This window comes from Rana temporaria, chromosome 4 (genome assembly GCF_905171775.1).
Source record: "Rana temporaria chromosome 4, aRanTem1.1, whole genome shotgun sequence".
In the NCBI taxonomy this organism is placed as follows: domain Eukaryota; kingdom Metazoa; phylum Chordata; class Amphibia; order Anura; family Ranidae; genus Rana; species Rana temporaria.
Window position 1 is genome coordinate 473,890,515 of NC_053492.1, and position 17,702 is coordinate 473,908,216.

The 17,702-nt window shown below is 42.1% G+C and overlaps 1 protein-coding gene across 1 annotated transcript in view; it reads right to left on the reverse strand.

Annotated features, from left to right (window-relative positions):
- Nucleotides 1–17,702, reverse strand: part of DAAM2 (dishevelled associated activator of morphogenesis 2) — a 308,732-nt gene that overhangs the window by 65,743 nt on the left and 225,287 nt on the right. Inside the window, exon 14 of the mRNA XM_040351813.1 lies at nt 15,202–15,513. Coding sequence (XP_040207747.1) covers nt 15,202–15,513 — 312 coding nt within the window. The remainder of the gene's footprint in view (nt 1–15,201; nt 15,514–17,702) is intronic.

Here is a 17,702-nt window from a genome sequence, read left to right on the forward strand (position 1 = left end):
TCCGGGCCCCTGGGGACCTCCGTGCCTCTTACAGCTTTATTGCCCCTACCCTGGCTGTGTCAGTTTCAATCCGGGACACTGTATTGTCCTGGAATGAATGTGCCCGGGACAGACCTGCAAAATGTGGGACTGTCCCAGTAAATCCGGGACACGTGGTGCGAAATGTCGGGGGACATGTTTATTTTCCACTTTCCCTTCCACGGTACATTGATGTACTTTATAGACGAAGGAAATCCGGTGTTTTGACGTTCATCTCTGCTGATGTGCTGCCTATTTTTCCGATCGAGGTCTACACCGTGATGTACCAAAAATGGTTTCCCACCCTCTGAAAAATGACCACCTTGTACATGACGTCACATTGGACTTCGTCATTTGTCATCACCCCCTCCCATCACGCGTTGCGTATGGTGAAGGGCCCTCAGACGGGTCATGTGTGCCATTGACGTCCTCACCCTTCCTTACAAGGCTGCTCTCTGCTCCTTCCAGAATAATGGCCCCTTTGTGGTCCTATAGGAAGCGTAAGGAGAAGAATGGTTTTCACACCCAGGGACACAGAAGGTGTGAGAACACGCGAAGGGGCCAAGACTTTCCAGGAGCTCAAATTCTCTCCCAAAACATTTCATAAAAAGCTCAGGAAAAAGTTTATAAAGCTCTTGGATAAACATTTCCACTATACACTCGTGTTGACTTTGGAGATGTAAAGCTAAAAATGTGCTTTTCTGGGTCCAATGCCTAAGAAAATCGTGTAGGATAACGTGGTGGAGATCCCGCTGTTCTGTTTTTCCTATAGAAGCCTCGATATCAAGCTTAACCAGACAGAAGGAAAGAGTGTTCTATAGAACGTCACCATGAAAGATTCCATAGGACTCCTCTCCCACCTTCCTCCCATACCCAACACACATACCCGAGGTCAACCAGCTCACACCTAAAATGCCCTATTTTATGACTGTGGGGGGACATTAGAGTGTAAGCTCTTCTAGTGCAGAGACCGATATGATTGGCTCAGTGGGCCAGATTCACAGTGGAGATACGACGGCGTTTCTCCTGATACTCCGTCGTATCTCTGTTTCTATCTATGCGACTGATCCATAGAACCAGTTACGCATAGATAGCCAGAAGATCCGGCAGGTGTAATTGTTTTACACTGTCGGATCTTAGGATGCAGTACCGCGGCCGCCGCTGGGGGAGGTTGCGTCGTAAACCAGCGTCGGGTATGCAAATTAGGAGTTACGGCGATTCCCGACGGATTTTCGCGTTCGCTATGTCGCCGCTAGTCTAGTTTCCCGTCGCAAAGTTAGTCGTTTTTTTAGGTGCCCTAACTTTAGACAGCAATCGTATTTTGCTGTCTAAAGTATGGCCGTCGTTCCCGCGTTGAAATTTAAAAAATAACGTCGTTTGCGCAAGCCGTCCGGGAATACGGAATTACGCTACGCGCGTCGCCGTTCGAAAAAATGACGTCACGGTGCGCAAAGCACGGCGGGAGTTCGGAAACGGAGCATGCGCGGTAGGTCCGGCGCGGGAGCGCGCCTAATTTAAATGGCACACGCCCATTTAAATTGGCCCGCCTTGCGCCGGAGGCCGCCGGTGTAGGTTTTCATCGCAAGTGATTGGTGAATCAGGCACTTGCGATGATACGTTACGCCGCCGCAATTCTTCGTGAATCTGGCCCAGTGTTCTCTGTACAGCACCACGGAATATGTCAGAGCCATATAAATGTATAATCATGATAGTGTGTGACCAGTGGCGGTTCGTCCATAGAGGGAGCTGGAGCGCCGCCCCCTCTGGCTCTCGCCCGCCACTGAGTCTAATAACATACATTAATGCATTGCACGAATCTATGTTATTGTTGCCGCTGCCGCTGTTCTATTCAGAGCGCCGACCACCTGAATAACGGCAGCTGGTTGGCTGTGCGGAAGTGTCTATGAGAGCCAGCGGCTCTTATAGGCTTTCTGAGTACAGCCCTCGGCTCCCGGATGTCTTATCCTCGGAACGTACGGGGGGTGCGTCCCTTGGATAAGACTGACGGCTGTCTCAGCCAATCAGGTTCACCGATTCTGGTTATCGGTAACAGACATCGAGGGATGTGGAAGGAGTAAGGTAAGTGCATTTTACAGGGCACAGTGGTGACAATGGGCAGAGTGGGCTAGATTCAAGTACAATTGCGCATTTTTTACGGAGGCGCAGGGCAACGTTTTTGCCCTGCGCCCCCGCAAATTTACTGCGCTGCCCTTGATTCACGGAGCAGTAGCTCCGTAAATTGCGTGGGCGCGCAGGCAAAATGCCCGGCGTAAGCGCGCGCAATTTAAATGATCCCGTAGGGGGCGGGAATCATTTAAATTAGGCGCGTTCCCACGCCGATCGTAGAGCGCATGCTCCGTCGGGAAACTTTCCCGACGTGCTTCGCGGCAAATGACGTTGCAGGGACGTCATTTGCTTCAAAGTGAACGTGAATGGCGTCCAGCGCCATTCACGAATCACTTACGCAAACTACGTAAATTTGAAATTTCGCGACGCGGGAACGACGGGTGTACGTAACATTGGCTGCCCCTGCTAATAGCAGGGGCAGCCTTACGCGAAAACCGCCGTACGGAAACGACGTAAACAGCGTACGCAGGGCTCGCGTAACGTTGTGAATCGGCGTTAGTATGCAATTTGCATACTATACGCTGACCACAACGGGAACGCCACCTAGCGGCCATCGCAAGAATGCAGCCCAAGATATGCGGGCATAAGAGCCTTATGCCGCGCATATCTTAGGCTGCAGTCGGCGTAACGAGGTTCCTGAATCAGGAGCACTCGTTACGCCAGGGCAAGTAAGCAATTGCGCCTGTGTAACTATGGTTACACAGGCGCAATTGCTTCTTGAATCCAGCCCAGTGGCGACAATTAAACGGCACAGTGACATGCACAGTGGCAACAATGGGCATGGCCCCCCTATTGACGCCACTGCGTGTAATCGGAGCGGAGATCAGTGTCATGTCACACACAGCCCATCCTACAGTAAGAAACACTCACTAGGGCACACTTAACCCCTACAGCGCCGCCTAGTGGTTAACCCCATTCACTGCCAGTGTCATTTTCACAGTAACCAGTGCATTTTTATAGCACAGATCGCTGTAAAAATGACAATGGTCCCAAAAATGGTGTCAAAAGTGTCCGATGTGTCCGCCATAATGTCGCAGTCACGATAAAAATCGCTGATCGCCGCCATTACTAGTAAAAAAAAAATATTAATAAAAATGCCATAAAACTATCCCCTATTTGGTAGACGCTATAACTTTTGCGTAAACCAATCACCAATTTTCTTTACCAAAAATAGGTAAAAGAATACGTATCGGCCTAAACTGAGGACATTTTTTTTTTATATATATATTTTCTGGGGGATATTTATTATAGCAAAAAGTAAAAAATATTGGGCTAGATTCAGTAAGAAGTTACGCTGGCGTATTTATTGATACGCCGCGTAACTTCTAGGATGCGCCGGCGTATCTTTTTTCTGTATTCAGAAAGCAAGATATGCCGGAATTTTGCTAAGATACGACCGACGTAAGTCTCTTACGCCGTTGTATCTTAGAGTGCATTATTACGCTGGCCGCTAGGTGGCGTTTCCGTTGATTTCGGCGTAGATTATGCAAATGAGCTAGATACGCCGATTCAGAAACGTACGTGCGCCCGGCGGAATTTTTTTACGTAGTTTGCGTAAGGCCTTTTACGGCGTAAGGTTACTCCTGCTATATGAGGCGTATCCAATGTTAAGCATGGACGTCGGGACAGTGTCGAATTTTGCGCCGTTTACGTAAGTCGTTCGCGAATAGGGCTTTGCGTAAATTACGTTCACGTCGAAAGCATTGACTATTTGCAACGTGATTAGGAGCATGCGCACTGGGATACGTTCACGGACGGCGCATGCGCCGTTCGTTAGAGACGTCATTTACGCGGGGTCATGTTTTATTTACATAAAACACGCCCACCTCTTTACAATTTGAATTTGGCACGCTTACACCGGCAGATTTACGCTACGCCGCCGTAACTTAGGGCGCAGGTTCTTTGTGATTCCAGACCCAGCCTCACTACGTTACGGCGGCGTAGCGTCGCCCGCACAAACTTACGGCGTGCTATCTGAATCTAGCCCATTGTTTTTTTTTTTTTTTTCAAAATTGTCGCTATATTTTTGTTTATAGCGCAAAAAATTAAAAACCGCAGAGGTGATCAAATACCACCAAAAGAAAGCTCTATTTGTGGGGAGGGAAAAGGACGCCAATTTTGTTGCACGCGCAATTGTCAGTTAAAGTGACGCAGCGCCGAATCACAAAAAAAGTGGCCCCGGTCATTTAGCAACAAAATGGTCCGGGGCTGAAGCCAGAGGCAGACAGGAATTTTAGCATTTTCAGATATTTCTGACCGCCGCCAATAGAGGGCGGCAGCCACAGCAGCCGGTGATTGCTGATTGGACGGCCCAGGATCGCATCGCTCGGTCCAGCTCTGCATTTTATTTACTTTGACAACAAGTGTTTCCAGAAGACATTAAAATAAAAAAATTCTTGTAATAAAAGGAGAGAACGTCCGAGCCGCATTCCGTGCGTCCCGAGGGGCCCGTTCCGAAGGCTTCACACGGGGCCCGGCGAGAGATCCATCGACTGAACTCCAAATTCTGAGACCGTCAAATGTTATCAGGAATGCGAGAGCCGATTCCTGGAAATGTACAACCGGGAACAATCTGTCTCCACCTACAATGTATAAACCCGGAACAATCTGTCTCCACCTACAATGTATCAACCCGGAACAATCTGTCTCCTGCTACAATGTATCAACCGGAACAATCTGTCTCCATCTACAATGTATCAACCCGGAACAATCTGTCTCCACCTACAATGTATCAACCCGGAACAATCTGTCTCCACCTACAATGTATCAACCCGGAACAATCTGTCTCCTGCTACAATGTATCAACCCGGAACAATCTGTCTCCATCTACAATGTATCAACCGGAACAATCTGTCTCCACCTACAATGTATCAACCCGGAACAATCTGTCTCCACCTACAATGTATCAACCCGGAACAATCTGTCTCCTGCTACAATGTATCAACCCGGAACAATCTGTCTCCATCTACAATGTATCAACCCGGAACAATCTGTCTCCTGCTACAATGTATCAACCGGAACAATCTGTCTCCATCTACAATGTATAAACCCGGAACAATCTGTCTCCATCTACAATGTATCAACCCGGAACAATCTGTCTCCATCTACAATGTATCAACCGGGAACAATCTGTCTCCTGCTACAATGTATCAACCGGAACAATCTGTCTCCATCTACAATGTATAAACCCGGAACAATCTGTCTCCATCTACAATGTATCAACCGGAACAATCTGTCTCCATCTACAATGTATCAACCGGAACAATCTGTCTCCATCTACAATGTATCAACCCGGAACAATCTGTCTCCTGCTACAATGTATCAACCCGGAACAATCTGTCTCCATCTACAATGTATCAACCGGAACAATCTGTCTCCTTATACAATGTATCAACCGGGAACAATCTGTCTCCAGCTACAATGTATCAACCTGAACAATCTGTCTCCATCTACAATGTATCAACCGGAACAATCTGTCTCCTGCTACAATGTATCAACCCGGAACAATCTGTCTCCATCTACAATGTATCAACCCGGAACAATCTGTCTCCATCTACAATGTATCAACCGGAACAATCTGTCTCCACCTACAATGTATCAACCGGAACAATCTGTCTCCATCTACAATGTATCAACCGGAACAATCTGTCTCCATCTACAATGTATCAACCGGGAACAATCTGTCTCCATCTACAATGTATCAACCGGAACAATCTGTCTCCTGCTACAATGTATCAACCGGAACAATCTGTCTCCATCTACAATGTATCAACTGGAACAATCTGTCTCCTTATACAATGTATCAACCGGAACAATCTGTCTCCATCTACAATGTATCACCCGGAACAATCTGTCTCCATCTACAATGTATCACCCGGAACAATCTGTCTCCTGCTACAATGTATCAACCCGGAACAATCTGTCTCCATCTACAATGTATCAACCCGGAACAATCTGTCTCCATCTACAATGTATCACCCGGAACAATCTGTCTCCTACTACAATGTATCAACCGGAACAATCTGTCTCCATCTACAATGTATCAACCGGAACAATCTGTCTCCATCTACAATGTATCAACCGGAACAATCTGTCTCCTACTACAATGTATCAACCGGAACAATCTGTCTCCATCTACAATGTATCAACCGGAACAATCTGTCTCCATCTACAATGTATCAACCGGAACAATCTGTCTCCATCTACAATGTATCAACCGGAACAATCTGTCTCCATCTACAATGTATCAACCCGGAACAATCTGTCTCCATCTACAATGTATCAACCGGAACAATCTGTCTCCATCTACAATGTATCAACCGGAACAATCTGTCTCCTGCTACAATGTATCAACCGGAACAATCTGTCTCCATCTACAATGTATCAACCCGGAACAATCTGTCTCCATCTACAATGTATCAACCGGAACAATCTGTCTCCTGCTACAATGTATCAACCCGGAACAATCTGTCTCCATCTACAATGTATCAACCCGGAACAATCTGTCTCCATCTACAATGTATCAACCGGAACAATCTGTCTCCTGCTACAATGTATCAACCCGGAACAATCTGTCTCCATCTACAATGTATCAACCCGGAACAATCTGTCTCCTGCTACAATGTATCAACCGGAACAATCTGTCTCCTGCTACAATGTATCAACCCGGAACAATCTGTCTCCATCTACAATGTATCAACCGGAACAATCTGTCTCCTTATACAATGTATCAACCGGAACAATCTGTCTCCTTATACAATGTATCAACCGGAACAATCTGTCTCCTGCTACAATGTATCAACCGGAACAATCTGTCTCCATCTACAATGTATCAACCGGAACAATCTGTCTCCATCTACAATGTATCAACCCGGAACAATCTGTCTCCAGCTACAATGTATCAACCGGAACAATCTGTCTCCATCTACAATGTATCAACCGGAACAATCTGTCTCCTGCTACAATGTATCAACCGGAACAATCTGTCTCCATCTACAATGTATCAACCGGAACAATCTGTCTCCATCTACAATGTATCAACCGGGAACAATCTGTCTCCTGCTACAATGTATCAACCCGGAACAATCTGTCTCCATCTACAATGTATCAACCGGAACAATCTGTCTCCATCTACAATGTATCAACCCGGAACAATCTGTCTCCAGCTACAATGTATCAACCGGAACAATCTGTCTCCATCTACAATGTATCAACCGGAACAATCTGTCTCCAGCTACAATGTATCAACCGGAACAATCTGTCTCCATCTACAATGTATCAACCGGAACAATCTGTCTCCACCTACAATGTATCAACCGGAACAATCTGTCTCCTTATACAATGTATCAACCGGAACAATCTGTCTCCATCTACAATGTATCAACCGGAACAATCTGTCTCCATCTACAATGTATCAACCGGAACAATCTGTCTCCATCTACAATGTATCAACCGGAACAATCTGTCTCCATCTACAATGTATCAACCGGAACAATCTGTCTCCTTATACAATGTATCAACCGGAACAATCTGTCTCCTGCTACAATGTATCAACCGGAACAATCTGTCTCCATCTACAATGTATCAACCCGAACAATCTGTCTCCATCTACAATGTATCAACCAGAACAATCTGTCTCCTGCTACAATGTATCAACCAGAACAATCTGTCTCCATCTACAATGTATCAACCAGAACAATCTGTCTCCTGCTACAATGTATCAACCAGAACAATCTGTCTCCATCTACAATGTATCAACCCGAACAATCTGTCTCCTTATACAATGTATCAACCCGGAACAATCTGTCTCCTTATACAATGTATCAACCGGAACAATCTGTCTCCATCTACAATGTATCAACCGGAACAATCTGTCTCCATCTACAATGTATCAACCCGAACAATCTGTCTCCATCTACAATGTATCAACCAGAACAATCTGTCTCCTGCTACAATGTATCAACCAGAACAATCTGTCTCCATCTACAATGTATCAACCAGAACAATCTGTCTCCTGCTACAATGTATCAACCAGAACAATCTGTCTCCTTATACAATGTATCAACCCGAACAATCTGTCTCCTTATACAATGTATCAACCCGGAACAATCTGTCTCCATCTACAATGTATCACCCGGAACAATCTGTCTCCATCTACAATGTATCAACCGGAACAATCTGTCTCCATCAACAATGTATCAACCCGGAACAATCTGTCTCCTTATACAATGTATCAACCGGAACAATCTGTCTCCTTATACAATGTATCAACCGGAACAATCTGTCTCCTTATACAATGTATCAACCGGAACAATCTGTCTCCTACTACAATGTATCAACCTGGAACAATCTGTCTCCATCTACAATGTATCAACCCGGAACAATCTGTCTCCATCTACAATGTATCAACCGGAACAATCTGTCTCCTACTACAATGTATCACCCGGAACAATCTGTCTCCAGCTACAATGTATCACCCGGAACAATCTGTCTCCAGCTACAATGTATCAACCGGAACAATCTGTCTCCATCTACAATGTATCAACCGGAACAATCTGTCTCCAGCTACAATGTATCAACCGGAACAATCTGTCTCCATCTACAATGTATCAACCGGAACAATCTGTCTCCATCTACAATGTATCAACCGGGACAATCTGTCTCCATCTACAATGTATCAACCGGAACAATCTGTCTCCTTATACAATGTATCAACCGGAACAATCTGTCTCCATCTACAATGTATCAACCGGGACAATCTGTCTCCATCTACAATGTATCAACCGGAACAATCTGTCTCCTTATACAATGTATCAACCGGAACAATCTGTCTCCATCTACAATGTATCAACCGGAACAATCTGTCTCCATCTACAATGTATCAACCGGAACAATCTGTCTCCTGCTACAATGTATCAACCCGGAACAATCTGTCTCCTGCTACAATGTATCAACCGGGAACAATCTGTCTCCTGCTACAATGTATCAACCAGGACAATCTGTCTCCATCTACAATGTATCAACCGGAACAATCTGTCTCCTGCTACAATGTATCAACCGGAACAATCTGTCTCCATCTACAATGTATCAACCGGAACAATCTGTCTCCATCTACAATGTATCAACCGGAACAATCTGTCTCCATCTACAATGTATCAACCCGGAACAATCTGTCTCCATCTACAATGTATCAACCGGAACAATCTGTCTCCATCTACAATGTATCACCCGGAACAATCTGTCTCCATCTACAATGTATCAACCGGAACAATCTGTCTCCATCAACAATGTATCAACCAGAACAATCTGTCTCCTGCTACAATGTATCAACCGGAACAATCTGTCTCCATCAACAATGTATCAACCGGAACAATCTGTCTCCATCAACAATGTATCAACCAGAACAATCTGTCTCCTGCTACAATGTATCAACCGGAACAATCTGTCTCCATCAACAATGTATCAACCAGAACAATCTGTCTCCTGCTACAATGTATCAACCGGAACAATCTGTCTCCATCAACAATGTATCAACCGGAACAATCTGTCTCCTACTACAATGTATCAACCTGGAACAATCTGTCTCCATCTACAATGTATCAACCCGGAACAATCTGTCTCCAGCTACAATGTATCAACCGGAACAATCTGTCTCCATCTACAATGTATCAACCGGAACAATCTGTCTCCTGCTACAATGTATCAACCGGAACAATCTGTCTCCAGCTACAATGTATCAACCGGAACAATCTGTCTCCATCTACAATGTATCAACCGGAACAATCTGTCTCCTACTACAATGTATCAACCGGAACAATCTGTCTCCAGCTACAATGTATCACCCGGAACAATCTGTCTCCAGCTACAATGTATCAACCGGAACAATCTGTCTCCTTATACAATGTATCAACCCGGAACAATCTGTCTCCAGCTACAATGTATCAACCGGAACAATCTGTCTCCATCTACAATGTATCAACCGGAACAATCTGTCTCCTGCTACAATGTATCAACCAGAACAATCTGTCTCCTGCTACAATGTATCAACCGGAACAATCTGTCTCCTACTACAATGTATCAACCGGAACAATCTGTCTCCATCTACAATGTATCAACCGGAACAATCTGTCTCCTTATACAATGTATCAACCCGGAACAATCTGTCTCCTTATACAATGTATCAACCGGAACAATCTGTCTCCTGCTACAATGTATCAACCGGAACAATCTGTCTCCATCAACAATGTATCAACCGGAACAATCTGTCTCCATCTACAATGTATCAACCGGAACAATCTGTCTCCATCTACAATGTATCACCCGGAACAATCTGTCTCCAGCTACAATGTATCAACCGGAACAATCTGTCTCCATCTACAATGTATCAACCGGGACAATCTGTCTCCATCTACAATGTATCAACCGGAACAATCTGTCTCCTTATACAATGTATCAACCGGAACAATCTGTCTCCATCTACAATGTATCAACCGGGACAATCTGTCTCCATCTACAATGTATCAACCGGAACAATCTGTCTCCATCTACAATGTATCAACCGGAACAATCTGTCTCCATCTACAATGTATCACCCGGAACAATCTGTCTCCAGCTACAATGTATCAACCGGAACAATCTGTCTCCTGCTACAATGTATCAACCGGAACAATCTGTCTCCACCTACAATGTATCAACCGGGACAATCTGTCTCCATCTACAATGTATCAACCGGGACAATCTGTCTCCATCTACAATGTATCAACCGGAACAATCTGTCTCCATCTACAATGTATCAACCGGGACAATCTGTCTCCATCTACAATGTATCAACCGGAACAATCTGTCTCCATCTACAATGTATCAACCGGAACAATCTGTCTCCTGCTACAATGTATCAACCCGGAACAATCTGTCTCCTGCTACAATGTATCAACCGGGAACAATCTGTCTCCTGCTACAATGTATCAACCAGGACAATCTGTCTCCATCTACAATGTATCAACCGGAACAATCTGTCTCCATCTACAATGTATCAACCGGAACAATCTGTCTCCTGCTACAATGTATCAACCGGAACAATCTGTCTCCATCTACAATGTATCAACCGGAACAATCTGTCTCCTGCTACAATGTATCAACCGGAACAATCTGTCTCCAGCTACAATGTATCAACCCGGAACAATCTGTCTCCATCTACAATGTATCAACCGGAACAATCTGTCTCCATCTACAATGTATCAACCGGAACAATCTGTCTCCATCTACAATGTATCAACTGGAACAATCTGTCTCCTTATACAATGTATCAACCGGAACAATCTGTCTCCTTATACAATGTATCAACCGGAACAATCTGTCTCCTTATACAATGTATCAACCGGAACAATCTGTCTCCTTATACAATGTATCAACCGGAACAATCTGTCTCCTGCTACAATGTATCAACCGGAACAATCTGTCTCCATCTACAATGTATCAACCCGGAACAATCTGTCTCCATCTACAATGTATCAACCCGGAACAATCTGTCTCCTGCTACAATGTATCAACCGGAACAATCTGTCTCCATCTACAATGTATCAACCCGGAACAATCTGTCTCCAGCTACAATGTATCAACCCGGAACAATCTGTCTCCAGCTACAATGTATCAACCGGGACAATCTGTCTCCTTATACAATGTATCAACCCGGAACAATCTGTCTCCTGCTACAATGTATCAACCGGAACAATCTGTCTCCTGCTACAATGTATCAACCGGAACAATCTGTCTCCATCTACAATGTATCAACCGGAACAATCTGTCTCCATCTACAATGTATCAACCGGAACAATCTGTCTCCTGCTACAATGTATCAACCGTTTTTTAACGAATTTTGACAAATTCTTTACTTCGGAAATTTCTGAATTAACGAAAACCTGGTTAACAAATTTTTTCGAATACTCGTAAATTTGAATATTCAAAAATTCCGAAATTCTGAAAACCTAGAAAGTCGAATATCTAAAAATATATACCGACAAAAACTTAACTATCACTAACTATTCAGTTATACGTATTGGAATTTCCTTTCAAATTTGGCTGTTAGTGAACCACGTAACAAATACAAATTCTTCCGAAGTTCCGAATTATCCAAAATAACGAATGGAATGGAACAAATTAATAACAATAAATAACAATAATTATTATTTATTAATAATGTGTTACGTTCTATTTGTTTAGATGCGGCATTTGTTATTTCGGATACATTTGTATTCTTTACGTTCACTAACAGCCACATTTGAAAGGTTCGTTATTATTCGTTAGTTATTCTTTCAAATTTTCGGATTTTCTTTCTTATTTTCTTATTTTCAAATTTTCAAATGTCCCAAAAAATAAATAAATAATAATAATTGATTATTATATATATTTTTTTCCGTTCCACCAGTTTAGATGCGGCATTCGTTATTTCAAATAATTCGTAACTTTGGATAAATTTGTAATTCGTTACTTTCACTAACAGCCAAATTTGAAAGGTTAGTTATTATTAGTTACCGTATATACTCGAGTATAAGCCGAGGTTTTCAGCACATTTTTTTTGTGCTGATAATGCCCCCCTCGGCTTATATTCGAGTCCCCTGGACCCGGAACTTGGCACACATGTAGCCCCACTCTTCCTCTACAAGTGTGCAAAGTTTGTTGTCCGGGGGACCTACGGCCGGGGAGCACCGTTTTTTTCAAAGCCGGGCACCACTTCCATAGACTCCCATGTTAAATGATCATTTCTCCGGTGAATTTGGGGACCTGGTACCGGCTGGTCGTAGGTCCCATGGACCCCAAGCTTGGCACACATGTAGCCCCATTTCTCCTCTACAAGTGTGCAAAGTTTGTTTGTTGTCTGGGTGACCTACGGCCGGGGAGCACCGATTTTTCAAAGCCGGGCACCCCTTCCATAGACTCCTATGTTAAACAGTAATTTCTCTGGTGAGTTTGGGGACCCGGTACCAGCCGGTCGTAGATCCCCTGGACCCGGAACTTGGCACACATGTAGCTTCATTTCTCCTCTACAGGTGTGCAAAGTTTGTTTGTTGTCTGATGGACCTACGGCTGGGAGCACCGATTTTTCAAAGCCGGGCATCCCATCCATAGACTCCTATGTTAAACGTCAGTCTAGTCATGGGCGCAGTGAGGCATGGGCACAGTGAGGCATGGGCACAGTGAGGCATGGGCGCAGTGAGGCATGGGCACAGTGAGGCATGGGCACAGTGAGGCATGGGCACAGTGAGGCATGCAGATGGACACCCTAGGCTTATACTTGAGTCAATACGTTTTCCCATTTTTTTTGTGGTAAAATTAGGTGCCTCGGCTTATATTCGGGTCGGCTTATACTCGAGTATATACGGTAGTTAGTTATTTTTTCGAATTTTCTGATTTTCTTTCTGATATCTGAATTTTCGAAATTAAAAATGTGCAAATTGCAATCATAACGAATGATAAAAAAACAGCCGCCATTTTTCAAAAATAATTATCTTTGCTGTGTCAGCTTTGTAAATTGAACCCTATGAATCGTATCAATGCGTCTGAAATTGAATCATAATGACAGATTATTAACCACTTCCATACAGGGCACGTATACACCTTCCTGCCCAAGCCAATTTTCAGCTTTCAGCACTGTCGCACTTTGAATGGCAATTGCGCGGTCATGCTACACTGTACCCAAACAAAACTGGCGTCCTTTTTTCCCCACAAATAGAGCTTTCTTTTGGTGGTATTTGATCACCTCTGCGATTTTTTTTTTTGTGCGCAACAACTAAAAAAAGACTGAAAATTTTGAAAAAAAATATGTTTTTATTTTTTTCTGTTATTTTTTTTGTAAATAAGTACGTTTTCTTTCAATTACGGGCACTGATATGGCGGCACTGATGAGATGGCACTGATGGGCATCGATGAGGTAGTACTGACGGGCACAGATGTGGTGGTACTGATTGGCGGCGCTTGTATGCGGCACTGATGGGCACACATAGGCGGCACTGATGGGCACACATAGGCGGCACTCATGGGCGGCACTGATGGGCACTCATGGGCGGCACTGATGGGCACTCATGGGCGGCACTGATGGGCACTGATGGGCGGCACTGGGCACTCATAGGCGGCACAGATGGGCACTCATGGGCGGCACTTATGGGTGGCACTGATGGCTACTTATGGGTGGCACAGATGGGCACTGATAGGTGGGCACTGGGCATGGATGGGCACTGTGGGGTGGCACTGATGGACACTGTAGGGTGGCACTGATGGACAATGTGGGGTGGCACTGATGGACACTGGGGCGGCACTGATTTAGCTATGTTGCCAGTCAGTGCCCATTTGTGGGCACTGATTGGCATCTTTTTTTTTTTAATGCTTTTTTTTTTTTTTTTGACAGACTTTTTTTTTTTTTTTTTTACAGACTTTTTTTTTTTTTTTTTTGCCCACCCTGGTGGTCCAGGGTGGGCATCCCTGGTGGTCCATGTGGCGATCCGAGGGGGGGCTGCGCTGATAAACAATCAGCGCGAACCCCCCCTGTCAGGAGAGCCGCAGATCGGCTCTCCTCTACTCGTGTCTGTCAGACGCGAGTGAGGAAGAGCCGACAACGGCTTTTCCTGTTTACACCGTGAACAGCCGTGATTCGACACGGCTGATCACGTGGTAAAGAGTCTCCGTGAGAGACTCTTTACCGAGATCGGTGTTGCGGGGTGTCAGACTGACACCCCGCAACAACGATCGCCGCGATGCGCGCCCCCGGGGGCGCGCAGCGGCTCAGAATCCTGAGGACGTCATATGACATCCAGTCAGGATTCTACAACCACTTTGCCGACGTCAATATGTCATTGGCGGGCGGCAAGTGGTTAAATATTTTGAACATTTAAAAATAAATGTGAAGAAGACATAAAGAAATAATAAAAAAAAATAAAAAGGCCCAGGCAATGAGCAAATCATCAATATGCGATGGGAATAAATATTATAGAAACATAAATCAAGAATAAAACATTTTTTTTGAGGGCGGAGCCTATTAAACAGTAGCGCCCCCTATTATCGTACCTCGTTCAGTTTGGACCAGTTGAAAGACTTCAGCGGATGCGACGGCTGCGGGATCGACTTCTTCCTCAAGTTAGTTCCAGGGTTAAATAAGTTCAGGGGCGGGGCCATCATACCCATTCCGAAGAAAGGCGGAGCTCCGGGCGGTGGTGGGGGGCCCCCTGGCGGCGGCGGTGGAGGAGGGGGTGGAGGGAAACAGGAAAACGATTGGGGCGGAGGAGGGGGTGGTAAGTTTTCGGATAAAGATGGAGGAATAGGGATGGGGCCCCCTGGAGGCGGGGGAGGGGGAGGAGGAAAGGAAAGGGCACCCCCATTCTGAAAAAAAAAAAAACACAAGATGCTAAATTATAATTATACAGACGAGAAATAATCAGCTTTGTTCTCTCATTTTATTGTATCAGCGATTCAATTCACATTCTTAAATATCACTTTATTTTTATATTAAATATAAAGCAGATCCGTGCAATTCTTTTGATTCCGAATTAGTTTTTGAACAAATTTCGACAAACTCATCAATTCGGAAATATCTGAAATAACGAAAAAACACATTTAACACATTTTTCTGAATATTTGTAAATTTGCATATTCAATTTTTGAAAATTTGGAAATCTGAAAATCCCAAGATTTAAAAAATCAGAAATAATAAAATAGATATTAAATTATAGATATTAGAATTCCCTTTCAAAATTTGGTTGTTGGTGAACGTAACGAATACGAATTTATCCGAATTTACGAATAATCCGAAATAACGAATGGAACGTAACAAATAAATAATAATAAATAATATTAATAAAAACGTTTTATTATTATTTATTATTATTAATTTGTTCTGTTTCAACTTCGGCATAAATTAATATTCGTTACGTTCACTAGGAAATTCCAATACTTATTTATTAGTTAGTCATTATTTAGAATTTTCGGATTTTCTTTCTTATTTTCGATATTTTCAATTTACGGAATTTTCTAATTTTACGAATTTACAACTTTACAAATTTTCAAATTTACAAAATTGCAAACGAATGACCTGAAAAACTAAAAGAAAAAACAAAAAACGAATTAAAACGAAAACAAACTTTTTGGCAGTGCACGTGTCTAATATGAAGTCTATTTAACCCCTTGCATATTCGACAATTTGAAAATTCGTAAATTTATAAATTTGAAAATTTGGAAATCTGAAAATCCCAAGATTTTAAAAAATCTGAAATAATAAAATAAATATTAAATTATAGATATTAGAATTTACTTTCAAATTTGGTTGTTAGTGAACGAATACGAATTTCTCCGAATTTACGATTAATCCGAAATAACGAATGGAACGTAACAAATGAATAATAATAAATAATAATAATAAAAACTTTTTATTATTATTTATTATTATTAATTTGTTCTGTTCCAACTTCGGCATAAATTAATATTCGTTACGTTCACTAGGAAATTCCAATACTTATTTATTAGTTAGTTATTATTTAGACTTTTCGGATTTTCTTTCTTATTTTCTATATTTTCAATTTACGGAATTTTCAAATTTTACGAATTTACAACTTTACAAATTTTCAAATTGACAAAATTGCAAAAAACCAAAAGAAAAAAAAAAATTAAAATGAATTAAAACTTTTTGGCAGTGCACATGTCTAATATGAAGTCTATTTAACCCCTTGCATATTCGACAATTTGAAAATTCGTAAATTTATAAATTTGAAAATTTGGAAATCTGAAAATCCCAAGATTTGAAAAATCTGAAATAATAAAATAAATATTAAATTATAGATATTAGAATTCCCTTTCAAATTTACGAATAATCCGAAATAACGAATGGAACGTAACAAATGAATAATAATAAATGATAATAATAAAAACTTTGTATTATTATTTATTATTATTAATTTGTTCTGTTCCAACTTCGGAATAAATTTATATTCGTTACGTTCACTAGGAAATTACAATACTTATAATTTATTAGCTAGTTATTATTTCGAATTTTCAGATTTTCTTTCTTATTTTCTATATTTTCAATTTACGGTATTTTCAAATTTTACAAATTTTCAAATTGCAAACGAATGACCTGAAAAACTAAAAGAAAAAAAAATAAACTAATTAAAACGAAAACAAACTTTTTGGCAGTGCACATGTCTAATATGAAGTCTATTTAACCCCTTGCATATTCGACAATTTGAAAATTCGTAAATTTATAAATTTGAAAATTTGGAAATCTGAAAATCCCAAGATTTTAAAAAATCTGAAATAATAAAATAAATATTAAATTATAGATATTAGAATTTACTTTCAAATTTGGTTGTTAGTGAACGAATACGAATTTCTCCGAATTTACGATTAATCCGAAATAACGAATGGAACGTAACAAATGAATAATAATAAATAATAATAATAAAAACTTTTTATTATTATTTATTATTATTAATTTGTTCTGTTCCAACTTCGGCATAAATTAATATTCGTTACGTTCACTAGGAAATTCCAATACTTATTTATTAGTTAGTTATTAT